This window comes from Danio rerio, chromosome 14, assembly GCF_049306965.1.
Source record: "Danio rerio strain Tuebingen ecotype United States chromosome 14, GRCz12tu, whole genome shotgun sequence".
NCBI lineage: Eukaryota > Metazoa > Chordata > Actinopteri > Cypriniformes > Danionidae > Danio > Danio rerio.
Genome location: NC_133189.1, coordinates 38,523,125 through 38,540,869, shown reverse-complemented (window position 1 = coordinate 38,540,869; position 17,745 = coordinate 38,523,125). Strand labels below are relative to the sequence as shown.

General features: G+C 36.6%; 1 protein-coding gene across 6 annotated transcripts; it reads right to left on the bottom strand.

Moving 5' to 3' along the window:
- Nucleotides 1–933: 933 nt before the first annotated feature.
- On the bottom strand, nt 934–17,351 carry LOC101882840 (uncharacterized). Of its 6 annotated transcripts, none has more exons than XM_021481223.3 (11): nt 16,932–17,351; nt 16,337–16,396; nt 15,443–15,599; nt 13,561–13,644; nt 8,266–8,395; nt 7,718–8,200; nt 5,110–5,248; nt 3,781–4,413; nt 3,488–3,685; nt 3,365–3,393; nt 934–1,565 (listed from the first exon to the last, which is right to left on the bottom strand). In XM_021481223.3, exons 3-11 carry the CDS (start codon nt 15,476–15,478, stop codon nt 1,450–1,452), a joined length of 1,848 nt encoding a protein of 615 aa, XP_021336898.2. In that variant the 5' UTR covers nt 15,479–15,599; nt 16,337–16,396; nt 16,932–17,351; the 3' UTR covers nt 934–1,449. The 6 variants fall into 6 exon arrangements, with proteins under 6 accessions (XP_021336898.2, XP_073778172.1, XP_073778176.1 ...); XM_073922071.1 differs by having other exon boundaries at nt 13,561–13,638; nt 16,932–17,212; XM_073922075.1 differs by having other exon boundaries at nt 5,091–5,248; nt 16,932–17,205.
- Nucleotides 17,352–17,745: the final 394 nt, after the last annotated feature.

Here is a 17,745-nt window from a genome sequence, read left to right as displayed (position 1 = left end):
TAGGAATCTGTTAAAGTTTTACTTTAAAAATTGGAGCCTATTGTCATTTATTAGGCAAATAACAAACTGCCCAGCACATTCAGCCTTCCTCAGTCAGAATTTGGCCATTTCAGAAAAAAATATTAAAACAATATAATAATAATAATAATAATAATAATAATGTAGAGCTTCACAATTTTCTAGCCTCTCTGTAAAAAAGTATTTTTGAAAATTCATGGATTACAACAATAGCTAAAATAGCATTCAAAGTCATTTTTAATGTGGTCCGCTTTTGGTGCTTCACACCTTTTTATTGGTAATTTTTTTTTTGTTTTGTTTCAAGAGTAAGGTCCAAGATTTAGAATAAAAGGTACTTTTTAAATGTTGTCTATTTAAAAATACAGTAGCGAAAGATTACATCACTTATGTAAGACTGTATGTTTTCTTGCACAGCTGGATGTTGGACTAAAAAATATTTGTTGGCACTGGCCAAAACTGATCAGCAGAAGTCACACAGAAGGGACAGCTGACAGAGGATTTCGCTTGGTCTTAAAGCCTTTTTGATTGGTTATGTTCACAATTTATGATGGCATAGCAGTCAAAATAGGACAAATGACCTCATGTATGGGACAAATTATGGGCTTTTGTCAGTGAGGGGTGGGTCTTTTGATTTTAAAAAAATTTGGTAAAAAAAAAAGTATATTTTGTAGAATAAAATGTATTATAAATGTATATAATCAGACATGTTAAGTATGAAATTATCCCTAATTAAAAGTGATCTCTTCATAATATAGATACAAGAATTAATTGTGGTGCTAAAATGGAAATGTGTGCCTCAGCACTAAAGGAAAAGTGCATTTTAAAAAATTTACCTTACCGTAACTAAAATTACATATCGTAATTGAAATCTATAGATACAAATTGATAAAGTACAACAAAAGAAACACTTAAAAGTGCAATTTGTATGTTTTCTTTGCATTAGACATAGAAAAAACACTTTACAAACAGCCCAAAACACACACTAAATCTCTAAATTGACAGGTGCATGAAATAACAGTGCAGTTGCCGGCAGTGTCTGGCCTTAAAATGAAATCTATAAATTGGGTTCATTCATTTAACGTCATCCACCATTCAGCTCCTCTATTATTCTCTCTTCATCGCCGGCTCCACCTGTGTTTGCAGAGTGACAGTGGTGTGGTTCTTTCAGGACAGTCAGATAAGCTAGCAGCAAATAACAAAAAAAGATGAGGGACACCCAGCATCTATTTATCCCTTTCTTCCTCTTTCATCCCTTTGTAATCTGATTCCTCTATTCATCGCTCAGCCTTGTGGCTCTCCGGCCTCTCTGAGGCTGCTGTTTAGGGTGTGCACCTTTCTTATTTTTACTTATTGCAGCTTCTGTTCCACATATTCGTCCAGTATCATTTTTCTCTTCGCATTATTGCCCACCTTTATGTTCTGGTTTGTTGTTTAATCATAAAAGTGGTCAAACTCATCATCATCATCATCATCAGACTGCACTGGATCTTTTGTGGCTGCGGGATTCTTTTGTGGGAGAGATTCCTCCTCTGAACCAGAGGGTTCATCTGGGTAAAAATAAATCAAGTATTAAATTAAATGCAAATGATGACGTGTCACTAACCACATTTCATTAAGTTTTTCTTTTGCTTTTTTTGAAGAACAAAGAAAGCACAGTTGAAAACAAAATTATTAGCCCTCCTCTGAAATAGTTTTTTATCGTAGCACAGAAGATATTTTCACATTATTTCCTGTTATATTTTTTATGGAGAAAGTCTTTTTGACTTTAGGTTATCTGGAATTAAGCTTATTTATTTTTTCATAAAAAAAATTATTTAAAAAAAATTACAATTAAAAAAAGTCAATATCATTAGCCCTCTGAAGAATTTAGTTTCACAATTAACCTAGTTAAGCCTTTAAAAAAAAATTGAGCCTCGACTGGATCAGTTGGGTTTTCTGTGTGGAGTTTGCATGTTCTCTCCATGTTTGCGTTGGTTTCCTCTCGGTGCTCTGGTTTCCCCCACAAGTTCAAAAAAATGTAGTATACAGTGTATGTGTGTGATTGAGTGTGTATGGATGCTTCCTAGTGATGGGTTGCAGCTGGAAGGGCATGCACTGCATAAAACATATGCTGGATAAGTTGGCAACCCCAGATTAATAAAGGGACTTAGCCGAAAAGAAAATGAATCATATAAATCATTAATGGTTGTAATTTACAGTAGGCTATTTATTAATAAATAAATAAAAGTTCTACTTAATTATAATAATCATACATCATATAGAACTACAGTACAGACACAGTTCTTAGTAAATAACCTATAAATTAAAACCATTATTGAACGCTTTTAAATAAGTCTCCCATAGCTTTCGTCAAAAGGCTTAGCTGCCTTCAAGATCGCTTAAATGTTTTCAAATTACACTGCAGAGAGAACGAAAGGTCAATATAAAGATTGCTAAAACTGAACTGTGAAAAATACTTTCAAAGCTAGTTACACCTAAAGAGAGATGACTAATGCTTTTTTTTCCAAGTTTAAATGTTGGAACGTTCTAAAGGAATAGGGCACAACCAGGAACTAAGCTTCTAACTACAGCTCTAGAGATGTAGTTGCAAACGTACAAGTTTGCGAATGTTCATTGGAACGATGGATTTGGGAAACGTCAAATCAGCGAACTATGTTTGTAATGATGGAACTTGCAAACTTAGTTGGCTAATGATGGTTTTCGGAAATGCACCCCTGGTTAGTTGTAGTTAAAAAAAAAAAAACTACAAAGAACATTCCTAAAACGTTCATACTGGGTTCCCAAAAGCAATGCAGTTTATGCTGGAGAGAGAAACGAGTTACTGGATTAAGTGTCTGCTAATTAATTAAATATTATCTCCAGCAAACACAGAATTGTTTTTGTGAACCAAAGAGGAATGTTCTAGTAATTTTCTCTGTAAGTTGTTTTTTGGTAACCAAAACTAACATTTCCAGAATGCTAAACAAAACTAAACTTTCCAGAGTGCTATTTACTTTGTAAAAACTTAAAGAGAGCCTAAAAGGGAACATTTCACAAATGCTGCTAAAAATGAAAACATTTTATTGGCAAATTAGCCTGCCAATACATAAAATAGTCCCTGTTCCCCTGAAATTGAACCGATTTGTTTATTATTAAATCAACTTTTTACTCTTGTTCTAGTTATAATCATTATTATAATGACATGTACTAAATAAATAAAAAACTACATGGTCAAATAAAATGTTAAACACATTCACAGAACTTTTGACAATAAGACTATAACATGGAAGTGGAAAGTAGTTTACCCAAATTCACTAATAGTTAGCATGATATCATTCCAAATAAACTTATTTAAACGTAAACATACCATTTGATTGTTCCGTCACATCCTCCTTCCTATGGGAATGAATAAAGGTTAGAGTTGTGATGAGGAAGACCTAAATACCACACAATACAGAAGTCCCAAAGCTCGAAACATTGCAAAACTCACTTCTGTGTTTGAGAGTTGACAGGGTTGAGAAGACCTTCAATGTCATCATCATCATCTGAGCTTTTAATGCGATCGACTAAAGGATCTCTTGACCACGGATGAGCTTTCTCAACCACAACCTCATCATCATCTTCATCATCTACATCTTGATTGTTCACCCCACCTTCTTCAGTCTCATCAGAATAGAGCTCCTCAAGACTACACAGAAGCCCAGTGTTAGTCCAGAGAGTAGAAGATTCATATTAAACAGAACAAGAAGTGATCAAGATGTGTAACTTGCATGCATTTGATACCTGTTGTGAATGTCTCTCTCAGAAGTATTAACTTGATTGTCATCCTCTCCACTTCCTTCAATGTTTCCTTCTTTGCTTTTACCCTGAAAGCTATTCTCTCTCCCCTCTTCCTCTGTTGTCTGTCCTTCATCTTCACCTCCTTCAGGCTCTTCGTTATCACTGGCTTCAGTCCCACCTCTGTTTCCCATCACTTCATCATCATCTACTCTTGCTTCCTCTCCTTCACTTCCATCTTCTTCATCTTCCATTTCTGGCTTTTCCTTACCACCGGCTTCAATCTCATGTCTCTTTCCCATCACTTCTTCATCTGTGCTTCCCTCGTCCTCTTCATCAATGTTCCTAAATCTTACTTTCTCCATTGCAACAATGATATCACAACTGTCATCTTCTCCTTCATCAGAATCATCTTCCTCTCTAATGTTCTGTCCTTGGGGTTCTTCTTTCTTTTCTGGCCTGATGTGACACTGAGGTGCTTCTTGGCTTATGTTTTCATCCTGGTCATCTTCATCTTGACTCGCTGCACTGATACTCTTCTTTCTGATTATAGATTCTTGGCTGCTGTGCTTCTTATGTGGTTTTTGTGTCTTTGTGTCTGAGTGGCTGTCTGGAGCATCTTCAGATATAGTGGAAGAGCTAAAACAGATCATTGTTGAAGGAGGTTAGAATAAGAAAGAAATCTTTTAACCACATTTCTAAATGTGTTAAAAAAGAGTACAAAGGCAGAGCATTTACTAAAAGGTAACACTTAAGTATTGCTATGCTAACTAAATGTACCTTTAAGTTACTAATATCCTCAGCTTAAGGGTAAGTACGTTACAGAAGTTTACCTTTTGGAAAGGTGTCTTTTTCTGGGTCTATGTAAAACAGAGGTTCCCAGACATTTATATTAAGGGCCAAAAATCAATTAGCCTGAGAAACATGGGTACAGATTTTATGCCAAAACAGTTAAATAGCTAGCAAAGTCCTGTTTCACATGTAGATTCAATTATTAGTCCTCCTGTGAAATTAAAATTATTTATCAATCATTTTCAAAAGTAATTTTTTAACAGAGCAAATACATTTTCTGAATATTTTCCATTGTATTTTTTTCTGGAAAAGGTGTTTTTCTTTTAGTTTAAATTTAAAAACAATATTATCAGTCCCTATAACAGAATAAGCCTGCTAAATCTCCTTCAAGTCAAATTCTTATAGTCATTTTAATTTGTTTATTTACATTTATATTGCTAAAAAATTAAAGTCATGTAGAGGGTGTTGCAAATGGATTTGATTTGTTTTTAGTCTCATAAAAAAACTCATAAAATGTCATTTACATTCTGTCATTTATGTTACCCTTCAGATTTGTTTCCATTTGCTTGTGATTTGGTCCCATTTCTTTTGGTCTTTCTCTGTTTTTGCATCTCAGAAATAGTATTTTCAGAGGATCCAGCGCTGCCTTCACTACTTCCTCCACAGTCGACTGATAGACGCACTTTAGGAAGGTAAAATACACACAGACAGCATGTATGTAATTAATTGTGAATGACAAATGAGCATTAGAGCAGACATTAGTTATCAAGCATGGTGGAATACATGGAGCTGTTTCAACCCATGGTTATAGAAAATATGGACCAGCCCAACTGTTGGGTTAATTTTTTTAATACAAATTTTAACCCAACTGTAGGGTTAATCCCAGTGGTGTAAAGTAACTAATTACAAATACTCATATTACTGTAATTGAGTAGTTTTTCTCAGGAATTGTAATTTATTAAGTAGTTTTAAAATTGTGTATTTTGATTTTCCCTTGAGTACAATTTTAGTGCTGTATCGGTACTTTTACTCCACTATTTTCCTTCAACCTGCAGTCACTACTTTATTTTTATCTTTTGGGGATTAGAAAAAATCAGTCCTGTGATTCCTGTCCAATCAAATCACACATAAAAGGTAAATCACCTCATAATGAACTACCTCAAGACATGGGTGATTAAAAATTGCAGAAAACTGTTTGGAAGCCTTAAAAGTGTCCAAGAAATCTTTACACGCAATGGCCCAGAGACTGTTTAGATGCATGTGACTGATGGGAAAATGATAGATGTTAACTGTATGATGACCGAAATGGCCTTAAACACCCAGCAGGCACAAGATGATGTCAGATTAACATTGATTGTACCACAACGTCGTGGGGATGTTGCATTTTGTAAACCCAAATGAAATTGAAAAATTTGGTGAAATGAAAATTGGGTTTATGGCAGAACTCCAACCTGAAATTAACAAAATTTCAATAAATGATATTACTGTACAGCTTTACGTTGTGTGGATGTTACCAATATGACGTATATTAGACATTTAAGATGTTGGCTCGACTTTAGATTTTGGTCACTTTCTAACAACCTAAAATCAACCAAATATCAGTGTCTTATGACATTGTTATTGGACGTCAATATCACGTTGTCCTTAGACATTGGCTATATGTTCCACCTGACCCCACAACCTAAGTCTAACCTAATATTAATATCTAATTACATTGTGTGTCTGCTTGGCAATAACTAAATGCACTACAGAATGTTACGTTTACACACATCCACAAATTGCATGCAAATGCATCAGCTTTTAGCAGCGTAATATTCACTGCACTTGAGTACTTTTAAAAGGTCAATTTTTTACTCATATTTTAAATAATATTTATAACAAAGACTTTTACTCTACTTGCACTACATTTTAGGCAAGTAATGGTAATTTTACTTGAGTATGATTTTTCAGTCCTCTTTCCAACCCTGGTTAATCCATATATTACTAGTGTTGACTAGTACAAACAACACAACCTTCTCACAACATGTCACTTTGGTTAATTTGCTTAGTTAGACATTGTGAAATAATATAAATCTTCAACAAACATAGTATATGCCAGAACTTTCACTTTTGTTAATCAAATTCTAGCAGCATTTTTTGTTTTTCCTTCTAATCATACAGCAGTAGGTCACTCATTCACTTTTCTATGGCTTCTTCCCTGCTTTATCAGGGGTCGCCACAGCCGAATGAATCACCAGTTTCTTTGGCAATTGTTTTACAATGGGACTTGAACCAGTGACCTTCTTGCTGCAACGCAAACATGCTAACCACTTAGCCACCTGAGTAAATCTGTTGTCTTAAAAGTGACCTTTCTTTAAAATGTGAGTGAATGCATTGTAACTTGGACAAGTTGACTGTTCATTCATTCATTCATTCATTTTTCTTCGACTTAGAAGTAAGATTTTTTTATTCATCCCTTTATTCATTAGGGGTCACCACAGCGGAATGAACCACCAACTTCCCTGGAGTATGTTTTTATGCAGCGAATGCCCTTCCAGCTAAAACCCAGTACTGGGTAACACCCATACACACTCATTCACAAGCACAGACACTCATCCATTCATTCATTCATTCATTCATTTTCTTTTCGGCTTAGTCCCTTTTTTAATCAGGGGTCGCCACATTGGAAAGAACCACCAACTTATCTAGCATATTTTTTACGCAGCAGATGCCCTTCCAGCTGCAATTTATCACTGTGAAACACCCATACACTCTCATTCACACACATACACTGCGGACAATTTAGTTTATTCAATTCAGCTTTAGTGCATGTCTTTGGAATGTGGAGGAAACCAGAGCACCTGAAGGAAACCCACGCCAACACGCGGAGAACATGCAAACTCCACACAGAATTGCCAAATGACCCAGCCAGGACTCCAACCAGCGACCTTCTTGCTGTGAGGCAACAGTGCTAACCACTGAGCCACCGTGTCTCTTTGACTGTTCATTTACTTAATAATTTGAAAGCAATGAGTTTAAGTAGAGTCAACCAATATCTTTTTACAGTGCACCCTCATTATGCAAGTCAAGAATTTTGTGGATGGCGCATCCATATAAAAGAATAGTTAATTTACATTTGACTGACGACGTAACATTTTTCAAAACAACTAACCTGGTTTACAATCCAGCTCAGAAGTTCGATCACTCTCTTTTCCATTTCTTCTGTGTTTTACTCTCAAATGGTTCTCCTCATTTGGATCTATTGTTTCTTCTCCCACATTTTCCTGGTAGTTCTCATTGCGCTGGACTCTTTTCTGACTGGAGCCTGGTACTTCCATCATGGGGTTGACCACTGGTAGTGGTGGCCAGGAGGCAGCAGCAGGAGTGAAGTGAGCTGTAGGCTGCAGTCTTTGCCACAGATGCTCCACTAATGGTGTCTTCTGCTGGACTGGAGGATCTGACTGATGGAGAGAATCACCAGGTACAGGATAGTAGGGATGATTCAAGGCTTGAATGTTCTGGAGGTTTTTGTAATCCTTTGGAAAATTGTTATGAGGGAGTCCGGATATAAAAGGCTGGGAGCCAGTTAACCATGTAGGCGGAAGGTATGGATGGTGGGCATTTTGGTTGCATCTTTCAGCTTTTGGCTTGATATCTATAGAAACAAAGTCTTTTAAACACATTTTCCTCAGATGACATTATAACAGAAATTGCTTTTACCTTTGGGTGCCTGAAGACTGTTTGCCACAGTGTGGGAAGTTTGTGATGGATCTGGAGAGTTGAAGGACATTGCTTGGCCTCTATCCTGCTCCATGTGTTGAATATGGTTCTTTAAATGCTGTTGTACCCGCTGGATAAAAACAGACATCTCTATGAGGAAACTTCCTGCTTTGCTACTGTTCGGACGTCTTTGCCCACTGCTCCGCTCTTCGCACTCTTGCTTTTATATCTTATACCCTAATTTTAACTTGAGCCTATCAGCACAGTGCTCAAACAACACGGCTTGAAGATCAGCATCGATTCTACAAACTTTCTGGAATATAGCTTTACTAACAAGAAAGGAATTACCGTCTAAACAATCCTCCCGCTACCAGCTATCAGCTGCTTACATTCCGGAGACGGGAAGACACGGCTGTGAAAATGCCTCTGGATCGGATTAATTCAGATTCTCACTGCTGTACAAACTGCCACAAACTTCTACAAAAGATTGCAGTTCTTGAAACGAAGTTGCTTGCGATCCGACCAGAACTTCAGCTTCATTGTGGATTCTCTCAGCACACAGCCGGTGAGTCCCATAAATCTGTTCCTGCTACTGTTTTGAGCACAGAAAAACAGAAAAGAACTTTTGAAAATGAGCATTGGCATAAACAAGGTGCGAGACCAAAGGGTACTCGTGGGGTCAGATCATACGCTGCCGCATTAGCATCTTCTACCCCAAATACAGCTCAGACTCAAATACAGCTTCAGAACAGATATGAAGTTTTGAGTAATATGGGTGAAGAATCCCCAAATGTAGTCAGACAGAGATTGCATGATTCAGCAACTAATTCTGCATGGAACAGAGGCTCAAGGCCGACTAGACAGCGGCATTCTGCTCCGATCGCACCTGAGATAAGAACACTAGTCGTAGGAGATTCAATAATCAAGAATTTCAGGAGCAGATCTACAATGACATACTGCTTTCCTCATGCAACAGTTTCTGATGTAAACAAAGAGCTTGAGGAAATTCTGAAAAAGCACAAGACGGCAAAACGGATTATCATCCATGTGGGGAAGAATGATATTCGGAAAGAACAGTCAGAACTGCTCAAGAAAGATTTCTGTGAGCTCTTGGAAACAGCTGAAAGATTGAAGGTTCAGGCGTTCATAAGTGGACCACTCCCTGCAAGAGGGACAAATATGTTTTCACGGCTTCTTGGTCTAAATGTATGGCTACAGAAAACATGTAACAAGAAAGGACTGAATTTCATCGACAACTTCAATCTCTTCTGGAACCAAAGACAGCTGTTTACATCAGACGGCCTTCATCCAAACAAACTTGGTGCAAAGGTGCTAAAGGACAATATTTTTTTCTCCCTCAATCATCCATCAGCTGTGTATGCCACTGAACTGAACTGCAAACACACACCTAGCAAATGTCCGGATGACCACAGGACTTCAAATCAGCTCCTGAGTGGACTTGTGGCTGACGAATCACCCAAGGACAGTGATAATGCCACGCAGCCAAAACACCCAATGTTGATAGAGACACTATCAGTTGCCCTCTGCTCAACACAGGCAGACTGTGACTCATCAGAACAGCATCAAGTCTCGTCACTCAAAAATGATCCTCAGGAAAACATATTTCTGCAGACAGAATCTCCAGATGCACAGCCTCTGTCACCGGACACGTTCTCATTGTCACAATGTTCACCACTCTTGGGTTTTTCAAAAAAGATGGAGGAACTGGTGTATGCTGGAACTAAACTTTCACACTCCATTGCCGCAAGCCCCCAGTTACCAACCAAAAAGCGGCCTGCTCCACAACCACCTATGAGCCCACCTGGAAGAGCCCTCCGATCACACCGCCAGGGCCCAAACAACAACGCCCCATCTTCAGCTGGTGAACACAAGAGCTGTCACTGATGTGTGTCGGGGGCCTGCTTAGATAACAGTGTCTTTATCAAATGTTTTCAGAACAAGCAGGAACCCAGTGTGTCTGTAGCTTTCTCTAAGCAGATATGTGTTGTGTTAAGTGACAGAAAACCAAAGACTTCATCAGGCCGTTTAGCAAATCATTCAAATCTGGTGTCTATTAAATGTAGATCTGAGACTACTATAGAAAAAACAGCTAAAACTGTTAAGTTAGCGCTTTTAAACATCAGATCACTCAACAATAAGTCTCTTTTAGTCAATGATTTTATCAACACAAATAGCCTTGATTTTATGCTTTTAACTGAAACTTGGCTAGATGACAGTTGTAGCGCAGCAGTTCTGAATGAAGCAGCTCCTTTAAACTTTGACTTTTTGAGTGTTTGCAGAGTTAATAGGAGAGGTGGAGGCATCGCTGCCCTGTTTAAAGATGTGTATGAATGTAAACAAGTGTCATTTGGTGACTATCTGTCTTTTGAATATCTGAGTATAGCACTAAAAGGGTCTCCACGCATCTTACTGATCATTATCTACAGACCTCCAAAATATTCTCCAGCTTTTATTGAGGATTTTACAGAGCTGTTATCAATAGTAACCTCTGAATTTGATTATTTTAGTATTGCTGGGGATTTTAATATTCACATTGATAATCCAGAAATCAATGCTGTAAAAGAACTGATGACTGTTTTTAACACTTTTGATCTGACTCAGCATGTTCAAGGACCCACACACAATCGTGGACACACTCTTGATCTACTTATAACTAAGGGTTTACACATTTCATCGACTGTTGTTAAGGATGTGGCACTATCTGATCATTTCTGTATCTTTTTTGATATATTGATCACTCCAGCTATTAAAGACAGATCTGTCTCTGTCAGAAAGAGATGCATAAATGAGAACACCAGTGAGCAGTTTATGAAAGCCATATCGCAAGCACCAAGTATATCTGCAGATTCTGTTGATTCTCTCCTTGATTTGTTCAATTCTAAAATTGAGAATGTCATAAATGACATCGCTCCTGTTAAAGTCAAGAAGATGACTGGCAGGCAAAAGGGATCTTGGACAAGGTCACCGAAAGTACAAATGATGAAAAGACAGTGCAGAAAAGCTGAGCGTATGTGGAGAAAGACGAAACTAGTAGTCCATTATAACATCTATAAAGACAGTCTTCATGCCTTTAATATGGAACTAAACACTGCTAGACAGACTTTCTTTTCAAGCCTTATAAACAGCAACTTAAATAATGCTCGTACACTCTTTGCAACGATAGAGAGACTCACAAACCCCCCCAGTCAGATTCCAAGTGAGCTCCTCTCTGAAAGCAAATGTAATGAGTTTGCTCATTTCTTCACTGATAAGATCAATAATATCAGAAAGGCAATAAGCTCATCCAATCAGTCAAGTTGTGTCGATATCAAAAAAGCTCAACCACAACTTAAGAAATCAGACATTATGTCTGATTTCATGGCAATTAACGGTGAAATCTTAGAAGAGACTGTGCAAGTTATGAAAACATCAACCTGCAGTCTTGACACGCTCCCCACATCATTCTTCAAAACGGTGTTTACCTGTTTAGAAATGGATCTTCTAAAAGTGGTAAATGCTTCACTTCTATCAGGGATTTTTCCAACCTCACTTAAAACTGCAGTTGTTAAACCCCTCTTGAAGAAGAGCAACCTGGATAACACCCTATTGAGCAATTACAGGCCAATCTCAAATCTCCCTTTCATTGGCAAAATCATTGAAAAAGTTGTTTTTAACCAGGTTAACAAGTTCTTAAACTTCAGGGGGTGTTTAGACAATTTTCAATCGGGGTTCAGAGCACATCACAGTACAGAGAGCGCTCTTATAAAGATAATCAATGATATACGCCTAAATACAGATTCAGGTAAAATAACAGTGCTGGTATTGTTGGATCTCAGTGCTGCATTTGACACTGTCGATCACAGCATACTTTTGGATAGGCTGGAAAACTGGGTTGGGCTGTCTGGCACGGTCCTCAAATGGTTTAGATCTTACCTAGAAGGTAGAGGTTACCATGTCAGTATAGGTGACCATAGGTCGAGGTGGACACCCATGACGTGTGGAGTCCCACAAGGCTCGATTCTGGCACCTCTCCTGTTCAACCTTTACATGCTCCCTCTAAGCCAAATAATGAGAAAGAACCAAATCTCCTACCACAGCTATGCTGATGACACTCAGATCTACCTAGCCTTACAGCCTAATGACTACAGCCCCATTGACACCCTCTGCCAATGCATTGATGAAATGAGCAATTGGATGTGCCAAAACTTTCTTCAGTTAAACAAAGAGAAAACTGAAATTATTGTGTTTGGAAACAAAGATGAGGTTCTCAAGGTAAATGCGTACCTTGGCACTAAAGGTCAAACGACAAAAAATAAGGTCAAGAATCTTGGTGTGACTCTGGAGTCAGATCTGAGTTTCAACAGTCATGTCAAAGCAGTCAGTAAATCAGCATACTATCATCTCAAAAACATAGCAAGAATCAGATGCTTTGTTTCTAGTGAAGATTTAGAAAAACTTGTTCATGCTTTTATCAGCAGCAGGGTGGATTACTGTAATGGACTCCTCACTGGTCTTCCTAAAAAGACAGTCAGACAGTTGCAGCTCATCCAGAACGCTGCAGCCAGAATTCTAACCAGAACCAGAAAATCAGAGCACATCACACCTGTCCTCAGGTCTTTACACTGGCTGCCAGTTACATTCAGAATAGATTTTAAAGTATTATTACTGGTCTATAAATCACTAAATGGCCTAGGACCTAAATACATTACAGATATGCTCACTGAATACAAACCTAACAGATCACTCAGATCTTTAGGATCATATAAACTAGAAGTTCCAAGAGTTCAGTCAAAGCAGGGTGAATCGGCTTTTAGCCACTATGCCCCTCGCTGCTGGAATCAGCTTCCAGAAATGATCAGATGTGCTCCAACATTAGGCACATTCAAATCAAGACTGAAAACACATCTGTTTAGCTGTGCCTTTACTGAATGAGCACTGTGCTGCGTCCGACAGATTGCACTATCATGTTTTTCTCTTCTTCTTCATTCTTTCATATCACATTTTACCTGTTTTTATGTTTTGTTTTTATGCATTTTTATTATTTGTTTTTTTCACTTTTATTTTACTTGTTTCTTTTATTCTTGTTTATGTAAAGCACTTTGAATTGCCATTGTGTATGAAATGTGCTATATAAATAAACTTGCCTTGCCTTGCCTTGCCTTGCCTTGCCTTGCCTATGAATGCATGTTTACTGTTTTCCACTCATTCTTCAGTAACCTTTTCAGACAATCAGTAAACCTTTAATGTTTTATTTTATTCTTAGTCACAACACCTTTTATAAGACATCACTTTCACCTTTGACTTTTCAGAAACTCTTATGTCTTTCAGTCTTTGCTGCCATCGTGGGAAGTTCTCTTCCAGGTACTGTTCATACTGAACCTTTTGAAGAGCAAATGTAGGTTAGTTTAACAGCAGTAAAATAATCATGTGCATGTAAAGGCAAATTTTAATACATTTTTATGTGTCATAATTAACACAGGGCATACTTTCAAAACAAAGTGCAAAACTGTACCTTCAGTGTTGTAAAAGCTTGTCAAAGGATAGTGCTGTTAAATGCATTTCTTTATACCTTATTTATGCTTATTAGATGGCTCTCTGGAATACTTGATTCTGGTTGGTCAGCCGTGACATTCCAAGATATATTATTCCCAGATAACAACAGCTGAAACTAACACAGGCTTGAATCATCTTGACCATTGTTGAATGCATTCATATCCATATTTATATGCTTATATTTGACTCCACTGTTCTAAACTGTTTGGTGCCATTTTGTGACAGAATAATTAGTGTGGTGTAGGCAGCATTCAGACAATTTTGTTTGTCAGCTTTGCTTTTAATGAAAGAGGTAATTTTAATGAAGAGGCTGCTACCAACATTTTGTGTCTAATGGTTTAATTTTTGACAGGCAGGACATAAATAGTATATAATAAGCAGGATAACATAAATTTAGGTGCCCACATAGCAAAATATCTCTGGCCCAGCTCTGGCCCACACAATCAGCTTTTGCTTGGCCTGCAGTGAATTACGGTACATGACTAGACCAAGTCTGGCATTCAGAAAAGGCCAAAACATAGATTGTATCTGGGCCAAGTGTCAGCCAAGTTAATAACCCATAACTGAGCCTGAACTGGGCCAGATATGTTTGTGTGTCACGACTGCAATACAATTGATAAACCCATGAATCAATGCGCTTCAGGAGAACTTTTGGCTTGCTTTTTCTCGAAGTGACCTGATTGGCAGATTTTTTTTCATTATTTGAAAATAATACAATTGTATTTTGAATGTTGGTCAAGATAGGCCAAATTTACATGGCTCACTTATCAATTATTAACATCTGGGCCAAGTACTACATTTTACATCTGGCCCAAGTATTGTGTGCTGCCTTAGAGACGGTCTTACCTCTGCCAAACCAGGGCCATGTTTGGCCCACATGCTGTATGTCAGTGCTGGATGAATGCCTGCTGTGCCAGATTTATGCCAAATATGGGCCAGAATTCTTTGCTACCTGGGTGGTTGTTTTCACCGAATTAAGCCCTTGTATTTTACAACAAGTCTAAAACGCCTATTGGGTTTTATTTTATGAGAACAACTGATTATCCCTTAGATAAAGGCTGCATATGAAAGGGAAATTGAGATGGAATTCACTTTTGTGACTCAGTGAAATAGTTTCTAGAAAATTAACAAAAAAAGTCAATTTATTTCATTGTTGACCATTGATATTTGCTGCAATTGTGTGTGACTTATGCTGACCAGGGTTGGGAAACAACCGTATGCATGTAACTTGATCATAATAAAACATGACCATCTTTATTTCATCACATTAGTTACATTTTAAATAGGGAATCATCTTACAGTCACACCTGCAAAGCATTTGTGATTTTGTAATCTGCAGTGAAATACATTCAGTAAAAGTAACCTTCCTAAACCTGACCTGTCTCTTCAAGATTTGGGAATATTTTTGCTGAAAAACACAAGAATTGAAGCAAATAAAACCAGTCATTTTAGGCTGCAAATATATAGAAAAAGCCTGCCTGATGCTGACTTTAAGGGTATGTGTGAATTCTCCAAGGAAGACACACTTTAACAGTAATGCTGCACTAAAGGCATTTTAGAACATATTATTCCCACAGTGCTGCTGTTTTACATTATAAATAGCAGAAGTCATATGGTTGCTGACCCGTATGATGTTCATGGCTTCGGTACGGGCCACCATGTCGCTGAGTGTGTCTTCTGCTCTCTGAAAGTCCTGCAGGAGTTTTTAGTTATGAATATGAGCTCTGCGTTCCTGCTCACTGATCTCCAACCAGCGGCCCTGCAGCCAGGCAGCCCTGCTACTATAATCAAACCAAACACATCAGCAACTCATTCACTAACACAACACTCATTTTTCTAAAATACTTGTAAAACACTGATTAAATAGAGACTCGTTTTTATTAATTACATGATACTGGTAGCCTACTTGTTTATTAGATAGCCTACTTATTCTAATTTATCAGATGCTGTTAGTTATTTATTAGATACTAGTTCTTATTCCAGATGTTACTATTATGAATTTTGAAAGATTTTTAAACATTGGTTTTCTGATTAGTTATATATATATATATATATATATATATATATATATATATATATATATATATATATATATATATATTTATATATATATATATATATATATATATATATATATATATATATATATATATATATATATATACACATAACATAAGACAAGTAAAAAAACTGACTAACAATAACAAATATGAGACTGGTAGCTAATGAATGAGTAGTTGTAATACACAAAACAAGAAACTGGTACATTTTATAAATTCAATATTACAAAGCTTTTTACCGATTCTTGTAGTAAGCAGTAGTAGCAGTAGTAGCAGGCAATTTTTATCCCTTTGGTTCCAAAGTATAAAACTTTTATCAGGTATCATTTTTTTACAACTTCAAATAAGTCATACAAACACAATTACATTAAAAATCACAACATCCTATAATAGATAGCACACTCTATTCTCAAATTAGGAATTCAGCAGATATCAGTCAATGAATGTTTTATTCTTACAGGCGATGACTTCTTTGTTGTGACTGAAGATCGTTCTGGAGCTGCATCCTCCTTCGCTGACTAGAATTATTAAACAAAACGTTCAGAAAACATTGTTATAGTGTTAAACACACACACACGCACACACACACACACACACACACACACACACACACAGTCTACTAAATCGTAATCTTAACATGTGTGACTAACTTTCCTCAGAAGGTAAAGAGCGTTAGTTTTTTGCGTGACCGCATCATTCTTTCGTCACTTTTATCAAAGATGCGAGTTTGATATTTTATAAAACAAAACAAAGTGGATTTCATTTTTAATTCCTTGGTTATTTAAACTTTTACTTTATATTGACAGACAATAGCGCTCTCTGCTGGTTGTGATAGCGCATGAGAAAATTATTAAATCAGCATTCACTGAGAATTTAATATACAGTAGCCTGTCATGGTTTGCATCACAACATCTCGACAGCATAAAACAAACTATCCTTTAATAAACTTGAGTAATTTCAATTCGAGAAGAGGTAGAAGTAGGCTAGATCTGAGGCTGAAACACACAGAATAAAATATAAGGCTTTACAGTTGCTGGTGACTCGAGCACTCACTTGTGTTGTAGATTTTCGTATGCTTGATAATTGTCCATCTCGCTCTTTGTATATGATGTCATGCTAAACTCGCAGTGAATGGCAGTCGGCTCTCTCTACAACCAACAGTGCGGATTATATGAGATTAGGGATTATTCTTTGTGGAAGGAGGTCAGAAAGGAAAGGAGTGGTCATAGAAGTCTGTCTACTCCTTTTACGGACTATTCACTACACGCAGTTTTACAGAAGCCTGTCACATAACTCAACATGGCTTTCTTTAATATTATTTATTTACAAAAGTTGTTGCGTTATTGTTTACCAAATAATAGCAATCATTATAATACTGTAGGCTACTAAATTCTCAACAAAAAAGACCATAAAAATATTTAAGACGTATTTTCACAGCTGTGATTTTTCTCATTTAACAGTATTGTTAACAATGAATCAATGTAATTAAAACAATCGTATTTGTTTATTTTGTATTAGTTAAATACATTCAATTAAATTATATATATATATATATATATATATATATATATATATATATATATATATATATATATATATATATATATATGTATATGTATAGATATAGATAATATAGATAGATAGATAGATAGATAGATAGATAGATAGATAGATAGATAGATAGATAGATAGATAGATAGATAGATAGATAGATAGATTAAAGCATGAAACATAATTAAAATAATATAACACAATAGCACAGTTTGCATGTAAAAAATAAAATATAAAAAATATTTAAGACGTATTTTCACAGCTGTGATTTTTCTCATTTAACAGTATTGTTAACAATGAATCAATGTAATTAAAA